This window comes from Chiloscyllium plagiosum, unplaced genomic scaffold, assembly GCF_037043375.1.
Source record: "Chiloscyllium plagiosum isolate Xiang-an unplaced genomic scaffold, Cpla_swu_hap1 HiC_scaffold_16, whole genome shotgun sequence".
Taxonomy (NCBI): domain Eukaryota; kingdom Metazoa; phylum Chordata; class Chondrichthyes; order Orectolobiformes; family Hemiscylliidae; genus Chiloscyllium; species Chiloscyllium plagiosum.
Genome location: NW_028270154.1, coordinates 81,822,164 through 81,849,765, shown reverse-complemented (window position 1 = coordinate 81,849,765; position 27,602 = coordinate 81,822,164). Strand labels below are relative to the sequence as shown.

Here is a 27,602-nt window from a genome sequence, read left to right as displayed (position 1 = left end):
TAAGCAAGTTGTGGAGAAGGGAGGGAGGAGAAGGACTTTACTTGTTGATCTGTTCTGGAGCTACTCACTGGGATATGTGGGGTTCACAATGAGGATCCGTCTTCCTTCTTCCACCTCATCTGTAATCATGCTTATTTATGCCAGATTGCCACAGAATGGTCCATTTGATACTCATTATTAGCTATGATGTCATTCACAGCATGTATACTCCACAAGCTATGACCTTATGTAATTGATTATGATGAGTTCTCAGTTTTATTTCAAGGTTATACTTGTTCAATTGGACCATTTGGTAAAACTATGTTCTATTACTTGTTTCCTTCTCAAAGTAAGAAGTGCTTGCTACACTGAGTTAAGTCATACCCAGTACTTTCTGTTTTAGTCCAATCAAAATAACACTGACCATTGTATGTTCCACTCTTTTGAATTTTATTCAGGATTTGATTGGCACTTTTTGTTTGACCGTCAGAATATTTTAGGTTTTGTTTCTTGAATTTAGCCAAAATCTTAGGTGAGAACAACTGTAAGTAAGTTGATTCTTTATTGAAACTAGCAAAAATGATTAACTCACAAAATAACTTGGCAGAGACAAAATAAATTACTTCAGTAAGTGCCTTAATTGCCTTCACTAAACAAAACAACCTGAAGATTCATCCGTGGTCTCCTCAGTTTCTTCCCTGTGGAGTTTTATATGGCTATCTGTTTTATCCTTGTTGCTCTTGTGCTGTGGATTGTGGCAGGATGGTTACATTTTATTGTCTTTTGTCCTTAGTTACCCAGAGGGAGCTGGTTCCAATTAAATTACTTCCTAAGCTAGTCAAGGGTCAATTATATGAGTCGGATTCAAATCACACATAGATCAGTCTCAGTAACAATTTTGAATTTAATTTTCAAAAGGACATTTGTCAATAATTAGGGTTTTGAAAATCCACTAGTTTAATTCAAATTGTGGACAGCCATCTTGGTATTTTTTTTCGGATCATGGGATGCGGACATTACTGGCTGTTTACTGCCTATCCTTAGTTGCAATCAAGGTCTGTCGAGTTGCCGTCGTGAGCCACTGCTGTCCATTTGTTATGGATAGACCCACAATACCATTAGGGAAGCAATTCCAAGTCCAGTTTCATTCTTCGTTCTTCCTTTCTTGCAGATGACACAATTTTTTTTTATTCATTCACAGGATGAGAACATCGCTGTCCAAGCCAGCATTTATTCCACACCCCTAATTGCCCAGGGTGCAGTTAAGAGTCAAAGACATTGCTGTGGGTTTGGAATCACATGGAGGCCAGACCAGGTAAGGATGGCAGTTTCCTTCCTTAAAGGACATTAGTGAACCAGATGGGTTTTTTCCCAATAATCAACAACAGATTCATGGTCATCATTAGACTCTTAATACCAGATTTTTATTGAATTCAAATTCCACCAAACGCCGTGCAGAATTTGAACCTGGGTCTCCAGAACATTACCTGGGTTTCTGGATTAACAATTCAGCAATAATGCCACTAGGCTATCACCTCCCTATTTGCTAGGCCAGTTTCACAGGTTAGTTAAGAGTCAACCACATTGCTTTGGGTTTGGAGTTATATGTAGGCCAAACCAAGTAAGGATGGCAGATTTTCTTCCTTAAAGGACATAAGTAAACCAGTTGGATTTTAATGACAATTGACAATAATTTCATGGCCTTCGTGCCTTTTAATTCCATTTTTATTTGGTCTTACCTGGTTCTCCATTACCTGGTTCTCTGAAATACGAGTACAACAATATCATGAAGCCATTACCTTTCCCATTTAAGCTCACATTTCACAGGATATTGTTCTGGGTTTTGGGATTACCAGTCTGCACATACAACCATTACGTCTAGGTGAAATGTTGCTGTCTATCCTGAGGCACAGTGCAGAGCAGAGCTTTCCTGAACATTCATTTACTCATTGTAGAGTTTGCTGAATATCAACAAATGTCTGAAACTAATCGCTACCCGAAACGAATGTGATCTTTGAGTGCTCTTAAAACTGTATTAAATTTATTCAAAAGGACCCTTGCTTCTGAATGCCTCCAAAGCAATGGAATTCCCTCAAGGATTCATCGACTTCAACTAATTATACTTTAAAGAAGTTGGTTTGTATTACTTAGTGATCAAGTTAGATGGATGAGCTCAAGGCTTGATGTAGGGGTGAGAATGTGATGCTGGTAAAGCACGGCAGGTCAGGCAGCATCCGAGGAGCAGGACAGTCGATGTTTTGGGCATAAGCCCTTCATCAGGAAGATGAAGATTCCTGATGAAGGGCTTATGCCCGAAATGTCGATTCTCCTGCTCCTTGGATGCTGCCTGACTTGCTGTGCTTTTCCAGCACCACACTCTCAACTCTGATCTCCAGCATCTGCAGTGTTCAATTTCTCCTCAAGGCTTGAGGTAGCCTGGATCTAAGTATCTCTCTGCACTGATACACCTTGGAATTCCCTCACCATACAATGATGTTGCTCGAGACATTCTGAACTGGAAACTTCAGGATTCCCTCAGAACTTGATCTCACCAAGCCATTCAGAACTCACCAGGAGCAGATGGAAAGCAAAATAATGGCATGTGTAAAGTTAGCAGGACATTTCATAGAGTCCCTACAGTGTGGAAACAGGTCCTTTAGCCCAACACATCCACACCAATCCTCCGAAGAGTAACACACCCAGATCCATTCCCCTATCCTACGTTTACCCCTGACTAAAGCACCTAACCTACACATCCCCGGACACTATGGGCAATTTAGCCTGATCAATTCACCTAACCTGCACATCTTTGGATTGTGGGAGGAAACCGGAACAAACCCATACAGGCAGCCACCCTATGCTGGAATCAAACCAGGGTCCCTGGCGTCGTGAGGCAGTAGTGCTAACCACTGAGCCACTGTGCCGCCATTTCCGCTCCCATTTCTCCTTCGATTGCATCAACTTCACAGACTAACATCTGTATTCCACCAACATTTACATTGATAACACTAGTCAGACCAAGCACTGTTTATTTATGTGGTCGTCCCGATAGTGAAAACCTCATTAATAGATATAATCTGGAAGAAAGGTCTTGAAGATTTTGATTTCACTGAGATTGGTCCACTGTCAATTGTGCTTTTGACGTAAGATTATTGATATACTGGCTAGAAAACTAATGGCCTTTGTGGTTTGTATGAATAATAACTTTATGTTTTGCCATTGCTGGTAAGCACCAAGCACATGTTTCTGTCACTTCCCACCAACCCACTCCATATTTTATCAAAGATTGTTAGTCCATTTTTCCCTACCATTTGCTGCAGTGATTCTCATTTCAAGTCTTTGATCAAAGATCTGACAATAATATTTCCCACACTAATTTCTGCAGCACAACTTTGAATCACTCCAGTCTTATTTATCCATGCAAGGATCCCCTACAACCTGGATTGGAGAATTGACTTTTTCGGGAAACTCTAATTCTGATATTTTTGTTGCAGCACCAAAGATTCCTCCTCTGAAACCTGAGAATCTGGTGTGCTTTCTTGTATGCTAAATGAGGAATGTCCAATAAAGATTGTTTTGAAGTGGACCCCCAGGTAACTGTGTTGGAGACTTTGATGACAGGACTCAAAGCTATCTTGCTGGTAGATCATTTTCATTGCTAATGCTCGTGAAAGAGCATCATACGCCAATTCTCATTGATTTTACCAATTTTGCAATTTCATAAGATCATCTTGCATTGAACTGACATGATCTTGAGATTTTCTGGACAATCATATTTATCTCATTGTAGAATTTGGGAATATATTGAGTAAAAAAAAAAATTGCTTTGTGACTACCTAACTCAATCATGATTCTAAAGCAGACCTGAACATGCCAGCAAATGAGCTATACCTCGTGTCTTCTTTGCTTGTGAGCATATTTAACATCATAAATTCCTTTCTGGGTCAAAAGTGCCCCATTATTTCTGACTCCAAATGAATAAGACCTTTTGCACAGGCAAACAGAAATGTATCATCCATACCAACCAACCAACCAAACAATCACAGGGCAAATATAGCATACAGAGTATTCGTTCTTCCGCAGTATCCCACTAAACATTGCATTTGTGCAAAGAATAGTTTAGACATAGTAAAACTTCCACTTCACATTATATACAACCAGGGCTTGGAAACCACAGGTTACATACAAAGTCTGCAGTGTCCCATCAAACACTCTTTGCACTGATACAGCACAGATTAGATGCACTGTAAAATCCACACCACATTGTCTCAACAAACATCTCTAGATGAGAGAGTACAACTAAAGTCCTCTCAGTTATCAGATTCTCCCAGTGCCTCAAAGTGTGTAAATATGGTCCTCTCGAAGATTAGATCCCCTACAGTATGGAAACAGGCACTTCAGCCCAACAAATCCACACTCACCCTCTGAAGAGTAACCCACCCAGATCCATTCCCCCCCTATACTTACCCCTGCACCTAACACTATGGGAAATTTAGCATGGTCAATTCACCTAAACTGCACATTTTTGGATTGTGGGAGGAAACCCATGCAGACATGGGGAGAATGTGCAAACGCCACACAGACAGTTGCCTGAGGCTGGGAATCAAACTCAGGTCCCTGATGCAGTGAGGCAAGCCTGGTGCTGTGAGGCAGCAGAGCTAACCACTGAGCCACTGTGCCGCCCCTAAGTAAGAAATACCTTGGTTTCTTTTCGTTACTGCAGGGAATGCCAAATTCCAATGTTTACTTACTATTGTACAGAACTGCTTCACTAACTGTGTGTGTCTATAAATTTTTTTTATGAATTAAGTATATTTTTGCAATAATTTTATTTTAACTCTCTCAGTTAGGTATAACTGGCTACATTGGAGTATAGAATCCAGTTTGGACGTAGTTGACAGTCTGGATACAAATTGGGGCAGTTTTCCAAAGTGAAGTTTTGTTTCAAGTTTCTGATCATACTCATTTTCCAAAGTGGTAACCTACTTTGCTTTTGTACCAAATCTGGAAGTAGACTCATCACAAAAAATCAGCGCTTATAATAAATATTTAGTCCTACTGCCCATGATTTAATTGGCTTTATATTGCAGCAAATAACCTTCACAGATTGGAATGAACCACTGCAACATTGTTGTCCACTAATAAGTTACTTAGTATTTTCTTTTATATTTAAAAAGTTGAAAAAGAGTGTTCTATTTTCTTTGTGCCTAAAAAGACAAGCTTAATTTGAAAACTTTTCAAACAGACCACTTGATGGATAGTCACTTTTCTTAATATTTTGATCTGGCGCATAGTCAGGATTTTATGGCCAGACTAGCCTCCAGAGTAACATATTTTAAGCTAGCATTAACTGCAGCAACTCAATTTACACTCAATGTAATTAGTACTTAAAAACACTGAATGTTTTATCTGTATAGGATGATCATAAACTAACAGAAATCTAAGGGTATTCTGATCTAAGCAGTGGAGTGCATTCTTAGGAAGGATCGGTGCTGGGTTCACTGCTTTTCGTCATTTTGTATAAATGATTAGGATGTGAATATAGGAGGCATGGTTAGTAAGTTTGCAGATGACACCAAAATTGGAGGTGGAGTGGACAGCAAAGAAGGTTACCTCAGGGTGCAATGGGGCCTTGATCAGATGGGCAAATGGGCCGTGGAGTGGCAAATGGAGTTTAGTTTAGGTTATTGTGAGGTGCTGCATTTTGGTAAAGAAAATTAGGGCAGGAGTCATACACTTAATGACAAAGCCCTGGGGAGTGGTGCCAAACAAGAGAACTTGAGGTGCAGGTGTATAGTTCCTTGTAAGTGGGATTGCAGGTAGACAGGGTAGTGAAGAAGGCATTTGGTATGCTTATCTTTATTGGTCAGTGTATTGATTATTGGAGTTAGGAGGTCATGTTGTGGTTGTACAGGACATTGGTTAGGCAACTTTGGGAATACAGCAATTCAGGCAGCATCGGGCTGAAGCTCCTCGATGCTGCCTGAATTGCTGTGCTCTTCCAGCACCATTGATCCAGAATCTGGTTTCCAGCATCTGCAGTCATTGTTTTTACAAACTTTGGGAATACTGCATGCAATTCTGGTCTCCCTGCCGTAGGAAAGATGTTGTGAAACTTGAAAGAGTTCAGAAAAGAGTTACAAGGATGTTGCCAAGGTTAGAGGGTTTGAGCTATCGGGAGTGTCTGAATAGCCTGGGGCAATTTTCTCTGGAGAGTCAGAGATTGAAGGGTGACCTTATAGAGCTTTATAAAATCATTAGGAGCATGGATAGGGTGGGATTCCTCCCCATTCGAAAAGGATGGCACTAGAAAAGCACAGCAGGTCAGGCAGCATCCAAGGAGCAGGAGAGTCGGCATTTTGGGCATAAGCCCTTCATCAGATCTTTTCCCCAGTGAAGGGGAATCCAAAACTAGAGGACAGAGTTTGAAGATTAGAGAAGATTTAAAAGGGACCTAAGGGGAAACTTTTTCATGCAGAGGTTGGTGCGTATATGGAATAAGCTGCCAAAGGAGGTGGTAGAGGCTGGTACAATGACAACATTTAAAAGGCATATGGTTGGATACATGAATAGGAAGGGTTTAGAGGAATATGGGCCAAATGCTGGCAAATAGATCTAGGTGTATTTGTTCAAAGTTTGTGAGAAGATTTGTAGCTCGGGTGCTCGTTGTTGTGGTTCTGTTCACCGAGCTGGGAATTTGTGTTGCAGACGTTTCGTCCCCTGTCTAGGTGACATCCTCAGTGCTTGGGAGCCTCCTGTGAAGTGCTTCTGTGATCTTTCCTCCGGCATTTATAGTGGCCTGTCCCTGCCACTTCCGGTTGTCAGTTTCAGCTGTCCGTTGCAGTGGTTGGTATTATTGGGTCCAGGTTGATGTGCTTATTGATTGAATCTGTGGATAAGTGCCATGCCTCTCAGAATTCCCTGGCTGTTCTCTGTTTGGCTTGTCCTATAATAGTAGTATTATACTACTACTACTAATACTACCATTATACTACTATTATAGGACAAGCCAAACAGAGAACAGCCAGGGAATTCCTAGAGGCATGGCACTCATCCACAGATTCAATCAATAAGCACATCGACCTGGACCCAATATACCGGCCACTGCAGCGGAGAGCTGGAACTGACAACCGGAAGCGGCAGATTCAAACCATTACAAATGCCGGAGGAAAGATCACAGAAACGCTTCACAGGAGGCTCCCAAGCACTGAGGATGTCACCCAGGCAGGGGACTAAACGTCTGCAACACAAATTCCCAGCTCGGCGAACAGAACCATAACAACAGGTGTATTTGTATTATCTGGTTGGCATGGACAACTTGGACCAAAGGATCTGTTTCCGTGCCGTACATCTCTATGACTTTATGCATGCTGAGGGAATTGGAGATATGATCCAATTATCCTCCCAGCATTGCCCTTTTCACAGACACAAATAGCCCTGAAGTTCTGTACTGCTGCATCAACATTCTTTCGATTTCGTGCTTTGAAGTGTAAAACTACTGCATGGATGGGACTTTCAATTTTCCGGTAAGTGGTAGGTCTTGCACCGTAGACTCATTCCTACCAGAGTTCTTTAGAATTTCCCAACTCAATTAACCACACTAAATAATTCCACACGCAAGATGCCACAGGAATGATGCTGGCCGAATTTCTGCCTTTTCCTCTTATGAAAGCAAAGTTGTTCAGTGGCCTGCAGATCCCAGGATTCCAGAGTGCCCATATTCCAGACTGTCCAAATGGACATAAAAGATTCCACACCAATACTCTGATGAAGAATAGATCAGTTATCCCTGAATTGTTGGTCCATAGTTATCTCTCAATCAACTTCACAGAGACATCACCAAGTTGCTGTTTGAGGGAACATGTTGTAGCCAAATTATTTGCAGTGTTTTCTTCATCACCACAGTGACAATACTTCAAAATGTGCTTCTTTGGCTGGAAAGGGCCTCGGGAAAGCCTGCAGTCATAAAAAGGTACTAAAAAAAGTCTTTATTTTCTCTGTTATTATACTGATTAATTGAAATGAGTCCGATTGCAACTCCTGCACTTTATATGACATGAAATAATGTCATGGTTTAGTTCTAGTCTCATAACCCTCTCACCTCACAAATTGAATCTTCGGTGTAATGGCTGTAAGGATTGGGGTCTGATTATAAACCTCAGTAAGGTCACCCCTCAGCCTCCGATGCTCCAGGAAAAACAGCCCCAGCCTATTCAGCCTCTCCCTATAGTTCAAACGCTGATTGGAGTATGACAGCACATATGAATAATGTGGAGGTGCCAGTGTTGGACTGGGGGGGAATCAAAGTCAAAAATCGCACAACACCAGGTTATAGTCCAACAAGTTTATTTGAAATCACAAGCTTTTGGAACACTACTCCTTCATCAGGTGACAAAGGAGCAGTGCTCCAAAGGTTTGTGATTTCAAATAAACACATATAAAAGATATAGTATCGACTATGATTCATTGACGGAGATATTGAGGATGTATTAAAGTCTCTCAGTTGTTATCGTAGAGTTTGATATTGGGCAGTGCAGATGAATGTGAGTGTAAATGGGATGTGGCATCCATTGATGTAATTGAGTGACCATGCAGAACCCAAGACTGCTTCTAGCATAGATTTGTATTAATTAGGGGCCCAGGTTAGGGATTAAAGTTGGATTGTTCCATCTCAGGTGCAGCTTCATTCTACACCAGAAGCTACATTTACACCAACGTATAAAGCTTTTATACTTATGCTTTACTGTAACCGAGAAAAACGTTATGCCAAATTAATTGAACTGTATGACTACATGGCCAAGCACAATTGCAATCACAAGACCTTTCAGTTTTACATGAGTGCTAATTATCTTTATTTTACAGCAAATTGATAATTTACTGAATTCAGAAGACATTCATTTCATTGATGTGTGATAAAAGCATCAAACAGCCCAGTAACAGCAGCCGGGGGGATGCCTGGGTTCTGTGCTGACAATTGTGTAGTAACTAATTATATTTCAAACTCCGTCCTCCCCAGACTTGTTACAGAAACAGCATACAGCAATTAAATAAGTGGGTACAAGGAGGCCAGTTTGAAAAAAAACTACTGAGAGCTTGTTAAAGAGTAACTATTTTCTTCTTGAAGTGTTTATCCGGATAATTTTCACTTTCAATGTCTTTTTCACTAACAGTTTCAGTTAATCCAATTTGTAGAGACAAGTCCGTTTCTCAACAGTGCGACTAAAATATAACACGTCGGTGTTCTCTCCACAAAGGATAAGTAAGTTATCCCCTTGTGCAAACATCAATTCTGAAATTCTAGTCCATCTGCCTGCTTTGGCTAGCCTCTTACAGTGTTTACAGAGCACAGTGTGCAACTTTAATCTTCCAAAGTTGTCACCAATTGAACAGAACGAGGTGGTCCCTAAGAATGGGTGTTCATTTCACCAAGTGTCTGGCTGGCTCACTTCAGAAGGCAATTAATGGCCAATCATGTTTATAATCAAGTATTGCAGATACTGGAAATCCAAAATCAAAGCAGAAAGTGATGGAGAAACTCATTTGTAGAATTATGTTGAAACATTAACACTCTTCTCAGATACGGCCAGATCTGAGCTTCTCCAATGCATTCAGTCAAGGCTTCCTTCAAAGGTATAAATGTCTATTTTTCAACTCTTCCCTTTGGGAGCAGATAATGGGAACTTTTTTCAGATGTCACAGGATGAGAAATCACAGTACTTCCCTTTACCATCCAGAGCCAATATTTAATTGAAGTTTTACCCAAAACTGTTTTCCCTGGAGTGTCAGAGGCTAAGGCACGATGTTATAGAGGTTTATAAAATCATTAGGGCCAAGGATAGGATAAATACACAAAGCTTTTTTTTTCCCTGGTGTGGGGGAATCCAGAATAGAGGGCATAGGTTTAGAGCGAGAGGGAAAAGACATAAAAGAGACCACTCAGAGGATGGTACATGTATGGAATAAATTGCCAGAGGAAATCGGGGAGGCTGGTACAATTGCAACATTTAAAAAGCATCTGGATGGGTATATGAATAGAAAGGGTTTGGAGGGATATGGGCCGGATGCAGGTAGGTGGGATTAGATTAGGTTAGGATATCTGGGGTCGGCATGGACAAGTTGGACCGAAGGGTCTGTTTCCATGCTGTACATCTCTATGACTCTATGACTCGATGGTGCATCACCATCATGGAGTCTTGCCCCATTGAAAAAGCTGAGAACCACATTTGTGAGCAGTCTTGAAGACAACGTTGGTGTAACAGTAAAACCACATTTCTCACTAGCATTCCGTTCCTTTAAGAATGAATGAAAGCCAAGGATTTATCAGAGAGTTTTATAACTGCATTTTCGATTGCTGGTGAACAAGGTGTTTGGATGGGTGAGGGTTTAGCATGGTTTTCTGAATGTTAAAATGAATGTGAAAAAATGAAATGTGCGCAGCTGTAATGTAACTCCTTTTTCTTTATTTTTCTATTCTATAACTAAACATTGTACCGAGATACTCTCGACATAAAACAGTACTGTATGTTGGTGACATTGTTACACTGGAACTAATCTGTAACTGAAGAAACTGTACTTAGGTTCCTTTGTACCTAAGATGGTGCTGTAGGTGGTGACTTTTCATTGTATTCATTTGAGTACCTGTGACAATAAAGCCAATTCACTTCAAATTGCCTCTCCTCAGGGCAAAGCTCTTTGTTATGTTCTACATATTAGCCCTTGCTGATTTCTCTTTTTTCACTCATTGTGTGGGATGTGGGTGTCGCTGGCTGGGCCAGCACTTATTGCCCAACCCTAGTTGCCCCTTGAGAAGGTGGGGGTGAGCTGACTTCTTGAACCACTGCAGTCCACCTGCTGTGGGTTGACCCACAATGTCACTAGGGAGGGAATTCCAGGATTTTGATCCTGGCCACAATGAACGAGCACCGATATATTTCCAAGTCCGTGGCTTGGAAGGGTACTTGAAGGTGGTGATGTTCCCATGTGTCTGCTGCCCTTGTTTTTCAAGATAGAAGTGGTCACGGGTTTGGAAGGTGCTGTCTGAGGATCTTTGATGAATTTTGAAGTGCATCTTGTAGATAGTACACACTACTGCTACTGAGCGTTGGTGGTGGAGCGATTGGATATTTGTGGATGTAGTGCCAATCAAGTGGGCTGCTTTGTCCTGGGTGGTGTCAAGCTTCTTGAGTGTTGTTGTGGTTGCATTCATCCAGGCAAGTGGGGAGTATTCCGTCACACTCCTGGTGGACAAGTTTTAGGGAGTCAGGAATGCGTTACTCACACAGTATTCCTAGCATCTGAACTGCTTTTGGAAAAGCACATCAGGTCAGTTAACACCCGAGGAGCAGCAAAGTCGATGCTTTGGGCATCAGCCCTTCATCAGGTATGTTCATGTGGTGAGTCCAGTTCAGTTTCTGATCAATGACAACTCCCGGGATGTTGAAAGTGGGAGATTCAGTGATGGTAATACCATTAAACATCAAGAGATGGTGGTTAGATTGTCTCTTATTGGAGATGGTCACAGCCTGGCTTTTGTGTGGCACAAATGTTACTTGTCACTTGTCAGCCCAAGTCTGGATATTTTCCAGATCTTGTTGCATTTGGACACGGACTGCTTCAGTCTCTGAGGAGTTGCAAATGATGCTGAACATTGTGCAATTATTGATGAACATCTCCACTTCTGGCCTTATGATGGAGGGAAAGTCATTGATGAAACAGCTGAAAATGATTGGGCCTGAGGAACTCCTGCAGAGATATCCTAGAGCTGAGACAACTGACCTCCAACAACCACAACCATCTTCCTATGTGCCAGGTATAACTCTGACCATCGGAAAGTTTGCCCCCAATACCCATTGATTCTAGTTTTGCTCAGGCTCTTTGATGCTACACTCAATCAAGTGGGGCCTTGACATCAAAAGCTGTCACTCTCACCTCACCCCTGGAATTCAGCTCTTTTGTCCATGTTTGAACCAAAGCTGTAATGAGGTCAGGAGCAAAATGGCCCTGGCGGAACCCAAACTGGGTGTCACTGAGCAAGTTATTGCTGAGCAGGTGCTGCTTGACAGCACTGTTGATGACACCTTCCGACACTTTACTGATGATCGAAAGTCAACTGAAGGGGTGGTAATTGGCCAGGTTGGAATTGTCCTGCTTTTTATGTACAGGATTGTGCAAGTTGCAAACATGTTGTATTAAGCCTTTGGTACAGTGTTAATGTTCACCTGTGCCAAATCATTGCTCAAATCAGGCTCCATGCAGTCCCAGAAAGTCAAGACCACAGTTCTGACACTGGGTTCTGGGGTTAACATCTTGAGGGATACTTATACTGGATTTAATCTGGATCCACGTCACCACACGTTTATGCAGCCATTCACCCCCATTCACTAATGTAAAGATATAAAGGGCATCACAGTGGAAATCAATCTGTTAGTCAGCCTTCCAACATTTCATTTCAATCTCGTGAGGGAGGAGTGGAACGACATGTGGAACCAACACAAAACAGTTCTGTGTAAATGCCTTACCAAAGCATCAAAGACGAGGATGTCATATTTCTCTGTGTCGGAATGCTCCATCATGATGTTGAAAAGCGCATCGAGAGTGTCCTGGAGGAACTGTAATTGAGCACAGTAACAGATGAGATATTAATTTACTTTGTTATTGAACAGTCTTTGTATCTACCACCCTTGGAGCAATGCCCCATCATATTTCCAAAAGTTTCCAAAGTGGGAAGCCACTCAAGTAATAGATGCTTCCCAACAGTGCATGAATATCCTGTGCAGGTAACACAATATATTGTAGGCTTCCATGAAGGATCTGAGTTACCTAGTTAAAACTGGACACAGGAGCAGAACGTTCAGCCTCTCAGATCTACTCCTCCGTTCAATCATATCATGTCTGAGGTGCTCCTCCAGACCATGAACCTGTCCTTGGCCCTGTTTCCACATTGGTTTCCAATTCAGAGAAACCTGAGAGTAAACGTAATTTGGATAGAGAGCTTTTTAAATCAATCACATTGCAGTAAACCCAGTGGCTAATTTGAAGCCTAGTGTTCCAGGTACAGGAGTTCTGGTCCTGGAAAGACATATTGGGAATTTTGGAATAAAGGTCATTCATTTATATGGAAAACGCTGCAGGATGTGATGCACTGAAATTAGCAATAGGACCCCATCTATACTTCTCTGTGCCACAGAAAGGCTGCCAACGTCAAAGACCCCTCCCATTCCGGTAATACTCTCTTCCAATCTCTTCTCAGGTAGAAGATACAGAAGCTTAAACACACACACCAATGGGTTCACTAACAGCTTCCTCCCCGCTGTTATTAGACTGCTGAACGGACCTCTTTGAATTCAAATCTAATGTTGATATTGCTTTGTGCACCTTCCTTGCAGCTGAACCCTTGTGTGCCTCACTGTGTCCAAGCACCCCGTGATCTGTATGTCCTTGTTTGCTATGATCTGCCTGTACTGCTCACACAACAACACTTTTCACTGTACTTAGGTACATGTGACAACAATCAATCAACTCAAATCTATCTGTGGTCCACAATATAATTTGATTTGCAGCTGACAACAATTAGAGTTCATAGAATCATACAGCCATTCAGCTCAAGATATCTGTGCCAGGTCTTTGAAGAACTATTTATTTCCTTCCATTCTACACTGCTTTATCCCACAGCCCTATAGATACTTGTCCTTTCAATTATAAATCCAGTTCTGTTTTGAACGTCATCACTGAATCTGTTTTCACAGCCCAATCAAGCATGGATTAAGATTCTAACACAATCATGGCTGCTGAATTTCCTTGTATATATTTTGCAATTTCCTGAACAGTAGTTCTCCTGTGGTGCACTCCCAATGCTTCCCCTATCTCAGCAAGAGCTGAGAACAATGGCTGTTCATGCTGGGTCACACCAAGGTTCAGCCAACTGTTTATCCAATGAATCAATTAACTCCAAACTTAGGGAAACCTGCAGCTCCAATGAAGAACTAAGAGATTTTGCAGCTTTATAAGGCATTCAGAAAAAATTAAGTGAGTCTCTTTTTTTGAAAACTGATCGATCAATGTAATCTGACACCACCCAACAGACATGAGGTTCCAAGTCTAAAGCAAAGAAAATGATGTATTAATCTGTGTTTCTGAGGAGACAGGCAGAAAACGAACTTCTGCCTGATGTGTTTATTACTACAAACATTTAAAATAGTGTAATTTTTCAGTCTTGAGCTTTTTTTTGTCTTTGCTTCATTTAATTCTAGCGTTCATAGTTAGTCTGATCTCAAATGTCCTGACAATCCATAAACATGCCATGTAATATTACAGCACATTTTTGACTCAAAGTTGTTTAATTCAAATTATCTGTTCATTTTGATTTAGCACTGAAATCCTACTTGTCACTTGCATGGCTTAACTTTAATTATTGGATAATTCAAATATTTTAGTGCAAAAATGATCAAATCAATCTTCAGGCCTCCGAGAAATGACAGGGACTAAGACAGAGGAAGTGACTATTTATCCCTTGAGCATTTTTCACAAATCAATAGATTATAGGGCAGCACGGTGTTTCCATGGTTAGCACAGCTGCGTCACAGTGCCAGGAACCTAGTTCAATCCCAGCGATGGGTGACTGTCTGTGTGGAGTTTGTGTGTCTGCATGGGATTACTCCATGTGCTCCAGTTTCCTCCCACAGTCCAAGGATGCACAGGTTAGTGCAGCTATTGTAATGAGGTCAGCCGGGTGGATCTCACAGAATAAGAGTTCCCTGATTGGGGCTATTAACCTGTTCCAATCAGGGAGCTCTGGCTGATATCTATGAACAGGGGTGCCAGAGATTCTGCTTGGTTTGAGGAGGCTGAATCAGTATAAATAAAGGAGGACTTGGCGATGGGATACTGGCCTCTGTGGAGTTGTTTCAGTTAGGTTGATTTGCCCTTGCCCCATAGTGCCCAGGGATGTGCAGGCTATGTGGATTAGCCAAGATAAATATGTGGTCTTAGGGATAGGGTGTGGGTGTGGGTGTGGGTCCAGGTGCAATGTTCTTCAGAGGGCCGTGTGGACTCAATGGACTCAATGTAGACCTCTATCTGCACTTTGATTCTTGTACCTTCTTGAATCATTGGTTACTCTGAGTTTGTTCAACCTGCATTTCACAGGAATCAGTCTCTTGGCAAAAGGGGTCCTCACTGTTTTCAGGTCAGATGTCCCACCTCCAGGAACAGCCAACTAACCACAGTGCCACCAACAATAGTGGCCACTGCTGGATTTGCAATCAGTCCAGAGCAGAGATCAGTACTGGGACTCTGGAGGAAAACAGAGACACCAGGGTTCATCAGGGAGGCAGCAATGAGGAATTTGGGGTGGGGTGGGGTGGTGCGGGTCTGTTAAATGGCACGGTGTGGCTCTTCATAGAGTCAAAGGGTCATAGAGATGTCCAGCATGGAAACAGGCCCTTCGGTCCAACTCATCTATGCCGACCCGATATCCTAACCTAATCTAGTCCTGTCAGCACCTGGCGCATATTCCTCCAAACCCTTCCTATTCATATACCCATCCAGATACCTTTTAAATGTTGCAATTGTACCAGCCTCCATCATTTCCTCTGGCAGCCCATTCCATACACGTACCATCCTCTGCATGAAGAAAGTTTCTCCGAAGGTCTCTTTCATATCTTTCCCCTCTCACCCTAAACCTATGCCCTCTAGTTCTTGACTCCCCCACCCCAGGGAAGAGACTTTGTCTATTTATCCTATTGATGCCCCTCATGATTTTCTAAACTAAGCCCCTTGTTATTGACAGATTTCCCTGTTGAGTTACCCACAGATGAGGGATATCCCCTGGATAAATGTAAAGTGATTCATTTTGGAAGGTCGAATTTGTTTGGCGAATACAGGGTTAAAGACAAGATTCTTGGCCGTGTGATTGAACAGCGGGATGTTGGGTTCCATGTACATGGATCCGTCAAAGTTGCCACCCAAGTTGGTAGGGTCGTTAAGAAGGTGTACTGTGTTTTGGCTTTCATTAGCAGAGGGATTGAGCTTATGAGCCAGGAGGTTTTACTGCAGCTCTATAAAGCCCTGGTTAGACCACAATGGGAATATTGTGTCCAGTTCTGGTTACCTCATTATAGGAAGGATGTTACTGCTTTAGAGAGGGTGCAGAGGAGATTTACCAGGATGCTGCCTGGACTGGATGGCTTGTCTTATGAAAAGAGGTTAAGTGAGCTCAGGCTTTTCACACTGGAGAGAAGGAGGAAGAGAGGTGACTTGATAGAGGTGTACAAGGTAATGAGAGGCGTAGATAGAGTAAATAGCCAGAGATTTTTCCCCAGGGCAGAAATGACTGTCATGAGGGGTCATAATTTTAAGGTGCTTGGAGGAAGGTATAGAGGAGATGTCAGAGATTGGTTCTTTACACAGAGAGTAGTGGGTACATGGAATGCACTGCCAATGGTGGTAGTAGAGTCAGAGACATTAGGGACATTTAAGTGATTGCTGGACAAGCACATGGAAGCAATAAATTGAGGGGTGTATTGGTTAGGTTGACCCTACATTAAGATAAATGCTTAGCACAACATTGTGAGCTAAAGGGCCCGTACTGTGCTGTACTGTTCTATGTTCTATCCCCCTTCTACCAGGACACAGGCATTCCTAGCAGGTTAGCCATATGGTGTTACCATCATTGGTACAACAGGAGGGGTAGAGGGATGAGGACTTTAAGTAGCTACTGAAGTATCTCAAATATCGTCCAGAGGGAAAAGCTATTGGCAACAACTCCTACCTCTAAATTAGTCAGGTTAAGTCAAAAAAGTGATGGGTCTCCACTGATTGTATGTGATGTTCACCTCCCACTTCTACAGGAGCATTAACTTCACACACAAAATCCCAGTCACCCTTCTTCTGCTTTCTCTCTCCAAAGACACAGTCAGACCTGCTAGGTTTCTCCAGCAATTCCTGCTTTTTTCAAGTTCAGATCATAGATTCCCTACAGTGTGAAAACAGGCCATTTGGCCCAACAAGTCCATACCGACCCTCTGAAAAGTAACCCATGCAGACCCATTCCCCTACCCTATGTTTCCCCTGACTAGTGCACCTAACTTATGCATCCCTGAATACTATGGCCAATTCACCTACCCTGCACATCTTTGGACTGTGGGAGGAAACCAGAGCATCCAGAGGAAACCCACGCAGAAGTGGGGCGAATGTGCAAACTCCACACAGACAGTCGCCCAAGACTGGAATTGAACCTGGGTCCCTGGGGAGGTGAGGCAGCAGTGTTAACCACTGAGCCACCGTGCTCTTCAGCATCTGCAGTTCATTCTTTTATATTAAGTTCAATATGGGTTCCTCATATTTCCTCAGATTTCAGTTCTGCTGACGGTGAGGGACATTATACCCCAGGAATTTCCCAGGAACAGGGCCATCAGGGGTTGGGGGGGGGGGGGGAAATGGCATCAGAGCAGAAAAAAAATGGCGTGTTTACAACTTGCATTGTGTTTGTGAGATGTTCTGAGATGGGGATGGCACAGACCAATCGCTACAATTGACCTTACCTTAACAACCTCTTCTCCATCAACTATCTTCAGCTTCTCCAAGTTTTCTTGCAAGAGCTCGGGCTTGGTTCTCCACTTCAGAAGGCCCAGCAAACCAACTGTTGAAAAGAGAGTCTCAGTGATTATCTGCGCTCCTTAACGGAAGCACTAAGGAAAGCACTGTGGATTAGAGCTTCCCCAAGTGGGATGTCAGGACATCCAAGCCACACTGCAAGCTAAAACATTTCAGATTGAGAGATCCAAGGCAGGTAGGCCTGACATGGGCTGGTATTGGACCTCCAACTTTTCAACAGGTATGTCTCCACTCCAATAGGACCTCACTTTTCAGTTCTAGATAAGGAGTCACAAAAGATTTTCCCTCAACACTGGAAGACAGTGACAAAACATTAGGGGAGCACTGATTAGATGCTGATAAATCTGACATGATAAAGAAATTGCTGGAAAACACTTGGCAAAGTCAGGCAGCCTCTAGGGGATGAGAAACAGTGCACATTAAGGAGAGGTGGTGGCCTAGTGGTATTATCGCTAGACTGATAATCCAGACATCCTAATAATATGCTGGGGACCCAGGGTTGAATCCTGCCATGGCAGATGGTAGAATTTGAATTCAATAATAATCTGGGAAATAAACTTTGGCTGATTGTCAACAAAATCCCATCTGGTTCACTAACGTCCATTAGGGAAGGAAATTCTTACCTGGTCTGGCCTACATGTGCACAGCAATGCCCTCTGGGAAATTAGGGCACTACCCAATTAGTGATGCCCACATTCATGGATGACTTTAAAGAAAATCAGCTGGATTCTCAAAGGCTAAAACATTTTCTGCAATAACGTAAGCTTAGTTGAACTCAATATATTCTTGTGTAACAGCCAAGCGTGGGGGCGAAAGGCTTCTTGAATCATACATCAAGACTCTTCAAAAGAATTCAGTCAATTCATGTTGCACTTAATCACATTGCATCACTCATTTCACACCAGTAATTACTTTTAAGCGCAGTCAGTTACAATAAAAAACAGGGAGATTTAACCCAAAGCTCACACCGGACTGTTTGGACAACAACTGGAAGACTGTTTGGGCAGTTTTGGGCCCATCATCTGGGGAGAAATATACTGGCATTGTCAGCAATCCAGAGAGAGTCCACTTGCTGATGCTGGCTGTGAAGGGACTGTCTTACGAGCTGAGTAAGTTGGACCTGTACTTGTTGGAGTTTAGAAGATTGTGGGATTGAAACATGCAGAATTCTTAAAGGGATTTGACAGGGTAGATGTGGAGAGTTGGTTTACTCTTTTGGGAGAGGCTAGGACCAGAGGCATCATCTCAGAATAAGCGGTCACTTGTTTGAGACAGGGGATGGGGGGAGGGGGAATGAGGAGACGTTTCTTCTATCAGAGGGTAGTGAGTCCATAGAAGTGTTTATGAAGAAGGGCTGTCAAGGCTGGATATATTTAAGGTTGAGTTAGACAGATTTCTAATCCGTAAGGGAAACAAAGACAAGTCAGAAAGTAGATTTGGGCATTATCAGATCATCCATGTCTCATTGAATTGCAAGGTTGAAACTTTATTGCTGGAACAGCACAGCAGGTCAGGCAGCATCCAGGGAACAGGAGATTCGACGTTTCGGGCACAGGCCCTTCTTCAGGAATCTTTCTCCTCATTGAATTGCAAGCAGACTTGATGGGCCGAATGGTCTACTTTAGTCCCCACATCTTATGGTCCTAATTGAGGCAATTGGTCCACATTATTGCAGACAACCTACATTTATTTGCTGTGGCTGATTTGTAAGAGAGCAAAATATAAGGATCAGACTTTAGGAACCTCTGCTCTTTTTCAGATATTGCCATGACATCATTTGCAGTTACCTGAACAGGTAGATGAAGGTTCAGTATATATTCTAAGCTGAGGGATCTCCTCCTACAGCATCACACTCTGTCATGCTCATGATGGCATGAAGGTGATCTGCTCAATTCCTGGGATGGAGTTTGAGCACAAGATATTTGACTGAGAAGTGGGCGGCTCAGTGGCACAGTGGTTAGCACTGTTGCCTCACAGCGCCAGAGACCTGGGTTCAATTCCCGCCTCAGACGACTGACTGTGTGGAGTTTGCACATTCTCCCCGTGTCTGTGTGGGTTTCCTCCGGGTGCTCCGGTTTCTTCCCACAGTCCAAAAAAATGTACAGGTTAGGCAAATTGGCCATGCTAAATTGCCCGTAGTGTTAGGTGAAGGGGTAAATGTAGGGGAATGGGTTGGGTGGGTTATTCTTCGGCAGGTCGGTGTGGACTTGTTGGGCCGAAGGGCCTGTTTCCACACTGTAAGTAATCTAATCTAAAAGATTGATGTGATGATGCTGTAGGAGGTTGTGTGGTCCTTTGGTTTCGAAGAGAGGCCGTAAGAGAGAGAGTCTGAGCTGGCTATTGAAGGTCACTTGAGTAGATACTGTTGGGGAGATTTCACTGGGGTGTTTAATGTAGGGCTAGGGAGGGTGACACTTCCAGCCCTGAAATGGTTAACAGCAGCCAGGTGAGCTGCTGCAGGCGATTGCATGACTGCTGGAGCTTGTAAGGGATATGCATAATGTTAATTAAATCTTGGAGCCTGTAAATACCAGCCAGTATCAGTTGCCCCATCGAAACTCGGGATTAATAAAGAAACCGATCGGAATCTGTAACTGTTAGACAAGTGTGAATTGCTCTATCGGAACCTGTAACTATTGAGTGTGAATGGCTCTATTTAAGTCTAAAGTTGATAAGTGTAATTGACAATTTAGTTAAACTAAAACTATTGAAAATGGCTAGCCTGTCAGACGCATAGTAATTCCTTGAAACAATGAACAATTGAATACGGGATCGGAACCGCTCCCGGGGATGGCTGAGCCATTGTCAAACACAGCAGGAGCTGGACAGGCACTTCGATGCGGCCAATAGGAGGACGGATCCCCAGCGCGCGCAGATGAATGGACCAATGGGGAAGGCGAACTGACCGGGGACTCCAGGCAGCGCGAAGTATAATTGTGTCAAGTTTGAACGAGAAGGGAGAACGCCTTCTCCAACGAATGCATGCTTGTAGATTCGTTGTACCAGTTAAGATTCTGTGAATAAACTGCTGTCTGCATCTAACCATAGTTGCCAGTGTGAGTCTCTCCTTCCGAAAGAACACGCAAAGACGGGACCCCGCGGGTCCGTCTTAACAATACGCTTGGGCTTTTTAATGTGTGTGGTTATTAGGATTCCTGGGTTTTGGCTTTTCAGTAACATCAGAAGCCGTCAGGATCTCAACAGAATTGGAAGCTTCAGTGAATGCCCCCGGCTGCTACTTTCTCTGAATTTTCTCTTTATGTTTTTTCCTCCTGGATTGGAGAACTGCATGTGAGGATCTGTGTCTGAATTTGCTTTTTTGCCGAGGGGTGTGTTTATGGGATATTACTATATTAGAACAGTTAATTCGTAATAGTTCCTTGCCTATTATTCTGTTAAGTTGTCTAATTGAGTTAAATTATTCTAAATTCCTACTTCATTGGTTGTATTTTTAAATAGGGTAAAAACAATGACTGCAGATGCTGGAAACCAGATTCTGGATTAGTGGTGCTGGAAGAGCACAGCAGTTCAGGTAGCATCCAAGGAGCAGCGAAATCGACGTTTCGGGCAAAAGCCCGTCATCAGGAATAAAGGCAGAGAGCCTGAAGCGTGGAGAGATAAGCTAGAGAACCGTGGGGGTGGGGAGAAAGTAGCATAGAGTACAATAGGTGAATGGGGGAGGGGATGAAGGTAATAGGTCAGGGAGGAGAGGGTGGAGTGGATAGGTGGAAAAGAAGATAGGCAGGTAGGGCAAGTCCGGACAAGTCATGGGGACAGTGCTGAGCTGGAAGTTTGGAACTAGGGTGAGGTGGGGGAAGGGGAAATGAGGAAACTGTTGAAGTCCACATTGATGCCCTGGGGTTGAAGTGTTCCAAGGTGGAAGATGAAGCGTTCTTCCTCCAGGCATCTGGTGGTGAGGGAGCAGCGGTGAAGGAGGCTGAGTGGGAGGGGGAGTTGAAATGTTGGGCCACGGGGTGGTGTGGTTGATTGGTGCGGGTGTCCCGGAGATGTTCCCTAAAGCGCTCTGCTAGGAGGCGCCCAATCTCCCCAATGTAGAGGAGACCACATCGGGAGCAACGGATACAATAAATGATATTAGTGAATGTGCAGGTAAACCTTTGATGGATGTGGAAGGCTCCTTTAGGGCCTTGGATCGAGGTGAGGGAGGAGGTGTGGGCGCAGGTTTTACAGTTCCTGTGATGGCAGGGGAAGTTGCCAGGATGGGAGGGTGGGTTGTAGGGGGGCGTGGACCTGACCAGGTAGTTACGGAGGGAAAGGTCTTTGCGGAAGGCGGAAAGGGGTGGGGAGGGAAATATATCCCTGGTGGTGGGGTCTTTTAGGAGGTGGCGGAAATGTCAGCGGATGATTTGGTTTATGCGAAGGTTCGTAGGGTGGAAGGTGAGCACCAGGGGCATTCTGTCCTTGTTATGGTTGGAGGGGTGTGGTCTGAGGGCGGAGGTGCAGGATGTGGATGAGATGTGTTGGAGGGCATCTTTAACCACATGGGAAGGGAAATTGCGGTCTCTAAAGAAGAAGGCCATCTGATGTGTTCTGTGGTGGAACTGGTCCTCCTGGGAGCAGATACGACGGAGGCGGAGGAATTGGGAATACGGGATGGCATTTTTGCAAGAGGTAGGGTGGGAAGAGGTGTAATCCAGGTTGCTGAGGGTGTCGGTGGGTTTGTAAAAAATGTCAGTGTCAAGTCGTTCGTCATTAATGGAGATGGAGAGGTCCAGGAAGGGGAGGGAGGTGCCAGAGATGGTCCAGGTAAATTTAAGGTCAGGGTGGAATGTGTTGGTGAAGTTGACGAATTGCTCAACCTCCTCGCGGGAGTACGAGGTGGCGCCAATGCAGTCATCAATGTAGCGGAGGAAGAGGTGGGGAATGGTGCTGGTGTAATTACGGAAGATCAACTGTTCTACGTAGCCAACAAAAAGACAGGCATTGCTGGGGCTCATACATGTGCCCATGGCTACCCCTTTGGTCTGGAGGGTGAGGACCAGTTCGGCCAAACGAATGAGAGTGTCGGTGGAAGGGTACTGTTGAGGATGTCTGGAGAGGAAAAAACAGAGGGCTTGGAGGCCCTGGTCATGACGGATGGAGGTGTAGAGGGATTGGATATCCATGGTGAAGATGAGGCATTGGGGGCCAGGGAAACAGAAGTCTTGGAGGAGGTGGAGGGCGTGGGAGGTGTCTCGAACGTATGTGGGGAATTCCTGGACTAGGGGGGGAATAGGACAGTGTTGAGGTAGGTAGAGATGAGTTCAGTGGGGCAGGAGCATGCTGAGACAATGGGTCGGCCAGGGTGGTCAGGCTTTTGGATCTTGGGAAGGAGGTAGAACTGGGCAGTGCGGGGTTCCCGGACTATGAGGTTGGAAGCTGTGGGTGGGAGATCTCCTGAGGTGATGAGGTTTTGTATGGTCTGGGAGATGATGGTTTGGTGATGGGGGGTGGGGTCATGGTCGAGGGGCAGTAGGAAGAGGTGTCCTCAAGTTGATGTTTGGCTTCAGCGGTGTAGAGGTCAGTGCGCCAGACTACCACTGCGCCCCTTTTATCAACTGGCTTGATGGTGAGGTTGGGATTGGAACAGAGGGATTGGAGGGCTGCGTGTTGTGAGGGCGAGAGGCTGGAGTGGGGGAGGGGGGTAGACAGGTTGAGGCGGTTAATGTCCTGGCGGCAGTTGGAAATGAAGAAGTCGAGGGCAGGTAATAGGCCAGCGCGGGGTGTCCAGGTGGATGCAGTGTGTTGGAGGTGGGTGAAGGGGTCCTCGGAAGGTGGGCGGGAATCCTGATTGTGAAAGTAAGCTCGGAGGTGGAGGCGACGGAAGAATTGTTCGACGTCACAGCGTGTATTAAATTAATTGATGCGTGGACGGAGGGGGATGAAGATGAGTCCTTTGCTGAGGACTGATCGTTCGTCCTAATTGAGAGGGAGGTCTGGATGGATGGTGAAAACCCGGCAGGGCTGGGAGCTGGGAGTGGGGGCAGAACCTGTAACTGGAGTGGGTGTGGTGGTGGGGGGAATGGGGGTGGAGTCATAAGCAGGGGTAGTGTTCCCCTCGGGGTTCTGGGGGATGGAGATAGTGGCAGTGGGATCTGAGGGGGGCATGTCAGCAGAATGCAGGTGAGAGGCGCTGGTGGGGGCAGAAGTGGTGGTGACCATGGTAGTAGGGGTGGCGGAAGTCACTGAGCATGTGGGGCATCAGCGATGATGTGAGGGGCGGAAGTGATGTCACGTGTGATGCATGAGGAATTGTGAGGGGCGGAAGTGGTTGTGGGAGTGGCCATGATGGGGCGGAAGTGACATCATCAATCAGCATGGGGGTGGCAGCTGCATCAGACGCATGGCTAATGGTGTCTGAGTAGTTTTTGAGGCCAGGGGAATCTTCTGGAATGTTTGAGGAGCGCTGGTTATGGAGGTGGGTAGATAAAAGTTTGTTGTACTTACAGTTTTTGATGTTTAAGATGGAATTGAAATACTGTTTGTTGAGAGTATGAATTCTCCTGAGGATATAGTACAGAGTGGGTCCTTTGCAATTCTGAGAGAGTGTGGCCCTCAGCTGAGGCAGGGATGACTTTAGAGAGGTTAGGTGCCGGCACATTGCTGCGAGCATGGGACTGATTTTTAAATAGTGTAAATAAATGATGTTTTGCTGAACGGCGAGTAATCGCATTGCATTAGGAACAGCCATTTTACATCTGCCTTTAAAAATAAGAAAAATTTAGGGTCTAGGCTACCCCGTAACATACTTGAGGGGGTCTGGCCTGATCCATAACTATGACGCTAACTAGAGTTGCACCAAACATCCTCCATTTCTTGCTACAATATATCATTTTTGTGATGCTCGTGCATTACAATCAGAGTTGGCAGAAACGTAATGTAATTGCAAATAGCATTGCACAGATGTTAAAAGGCCTTATGCCTATGACATGTATAACAATGCACAGAATAATGAGTGAAGGGTCTCCCCCCATTATTGTGTTCAATTCCAAAGTTCAGAATGAAACTCAGAAACAGCCTTCAAAGCCACTGGGCAGAAAAAGAAGATGGACAGCATCCCACTCTTCACAGCAAAACATGTTTGTGCCTCTGAGAAACTTTAAATAAACAGATTGACATATTTCATACATGTTGCCAGTACAATGCTGGCGAAATGCCATTCACATTTATTGAAATGCATCTGCTTATGCCACCAGCCAGTCATCATTGTCTGCCGTGCTGCCCCCCTCAGTCTGTGAAGTGATAGTCAATCATCTTCCTCTTTTACAATCCAAACTAATTGGGAACAACAAAAGCACTGACTAGCAGCTCTCCATCATGGACTTGGTCCCAGATGAATCTGGACATCCCGTTCAGTTGTTTTGAGTGGGGTGGTTGGGTTAGTGGCAAACAAGGTGCCAACCAACTGCAGTTGGTACAGGAAAAGTAATCCCCTGTCGAATCCACTCGGTGAATTTACAACAATAACCAGACACCCAATAGGACTTAATTAACCCTAGTACTCTTTGTCACAACTTGAGACAAAGAAAAGCATTATAACATCTTATCTTTCTTGGATTGTTTACGGATGTCTGAGCAATGTACGAACTATAGTAAACTGGCCGTGGTGCATACCATTCTGTGTGAGTTTTGTGGAGCACACCAGGGTTGAGATGGCAAAAGTATCTCTGGAACTGCTGGACAAGCCTCCACCTAAAGTAGTGTTGCTACGGCTGAGTGTGTAGCCTTTGAGCTCGGAGGTCGGGCGGGTGGAAGGCAGCTTGGTGTATATATTGGCTTCTTCCATTTTTTTGCTATCACCCTGTAAGCAGGCAACAAGAGAGAGAAAGAGATTAAGCAGCTTTATTTAATACAGGTAGTCTCCAAATACGTGGAAGATGAGACTGGCAATTATATCACAAAACCAATTCCTCCTCAGTCCTCAGTGTTGCTACTTCTGAACATAACTAAGTCATCCTTAAATCCTCAATCATTGTCAAAATGCATGGACAGGATTAGAACTTTGCAGGATCTGGAATAATCATAGAATCCCTACAGTGTGGAAACAGGCCATTTGGCCCAACAAGTCCACACCGACCCTCCAAAGAGTAACCCACCCAGACCCATTCCCTACCTCTTACCCGAGACTAACGCACCTCTGAACATCCCTGAACATGTGTGCAATTTAGCTTGGCCAATTCTCCTAACCTGCACATCTTTGGATTGTGGAAGGAAAATGGAGCACTTGGAGGAAACCCACATAGACATGGGTAGAATGTGCAAACTCCACACACACAGTCGCCCAAGGTGGGAATCAAACCTGAGTCCCTAGCTCTGTGTGGCAGCAGTGCTAACCATTGAGTCACCATGCCTCCCATAGAATAAGGATGATGTAACAAGAGCAAACTCCCTTTGTACCAGTACAAATAATCAGAATTGTTTGATTGGTTGTGAAATATCATTGTCGTGACACTAGACATCTGAAACAAGCAATGTCAGAAATCGCTAAGGAAAACTCTAGCAGCACCTGGGAAGCGAAAGCAGAGTTAATGTTTGAGTCCAGTGACCCTTCCTTAGAATCCAGACCCTTGTTCTCCAGTTGTTTTACCCAGCTGTTAGAATAGAGTGACCAACTGCAGAGAAAACATAGTGGGAAGAGGGGACGGGGATTGATTGACGAGGGAGACAAAGTTTACAGGGGTAGGCAGGAAAGTAGAGTGAGCCCACAATCAGGTCAACCATATTATTACTAACCGGGAGAGCTGGCACACTGTACATTACATCAAGATTGCAGGAGCGGCAGTAGACTATTGGGCTAATCAAGTCTTCTCTGCCCTTCAATGAGGTAATGGTCATCTATCATTTGGCCCACCCCTGCATCAAATTGCTAAATTCGCATGGAGACCAAAGTTTTGAATACAGGACCGACACTAAGGAAGTTTCTTTAATAAGAAGTCTGAGAGAGATCCTCAGGGTTGAACCTAAAAGTGAAATGTGTCATTTAACATGTATTTATATGTTGTGATAAGCTTTAGCTGAACATGCGTTAGCATCCTTTCATTATTTCTGGTTCAGTATCTTTGAATCCCCTACTTAATACTAGCAAGGTACTACCACCACTGTGAGATAGGCACCCCTTCTGAAGAAACTAGATTGCATCATAAATGTGGCCTTTCCAGTGTTACCCACTCATCAGAATTTATTCAAAATAGAAGTCTCAAATTTATTCTCCAATGCTTATATGCACCTAATTTGAAACTAAAACTGTGATTTCACAAAGATTGTTCTTCTGGGGTGTGGAATATTTTCAATTGTTGCTTAGGTATATTAGTGTCATAGAGACATGGAAATGTACAACATGGAAACAGGCCCTTCACTCCAACCGTCCATGCTGACCAGGTATCCTAAATTAATCTGTCCCATTTGCCAGCATTTGGCCCATCTCCCTCCAAACCCTTCCTATTCATATAGCTATTGAGATGCCTTTTACATGTAATTGTACCAGCCTCCACCACTTCTTCTAGCAGCTCATTCCTTCCACGCATCAACCTCTGTGAGAAAAAGTTGTCCCTCAGGTTCCTTTTAAATCTTTCTCCTTTCATTATAAACCTATGCCCTCCAGTTTTGGACTCCCCTAACCTGGGGAAAAGACCTTATCTATTTACTCTATCCAGGATCTTATAAACCATTATATGGTCACCCCTCAGCCTCTGACGCTCCAGGGAAAATAGCCCCAGTCTATTCAGCCTCTCCCTGTAGCTCAAACCATCCAACCCTGGCAACGTCCTTGTAAATCTTGGGAGATTTAGAAGTTGCCAATTTGTGTCACACCATAAGCTGGGACTGCTAATGCTAAGTACTATGAATGAATAGATTTGCATGACCAAGTATCAATAATCTCAGTTTGTTGAAAAGAAATATGATATGAAGTGATGAATTGAACAATGATATCATTCAGCACTTTGGGTGGTATTCCCAATTCTATGCAACAAACAGACAATAAATGACTGTCAGGATCCAGTCTGTGATCG

At 44.0% G+C, this 27,602-nt stretch overlaps 1 protein-coding gene across 1 annotated transcript in view; it reads right to left on the bottom strand.

Annotated features, from left to right (window-relative positions):
• Positions 1-27,602, bottom strand: part of LOC122556798 (dedicator of cytokinesis protein 2-like) — a 754,195-nt gene that overhangs the window by 530,704 nt on the left and 195,889 nt on the right. The window contains exons 18-20 of the mRNA XM_043703987.2: positions 25,207-25,393; positions 17,520-17,617; positions 12,498-12,587 (exon numbers count right to left, since the gene is read on the bottom strand). Of these exons, the coding sequence (XP_043559922.1) occupies positions 12,498-12,587; positions 17,520-17,617; positions 25,207-25,393 (375 nt within the window). The remainder of the gene's footprint in view (positions 1-12,497; positions 12,588-17,519; positions 17,618-25,206; positions 25,394-27,602) is intronic.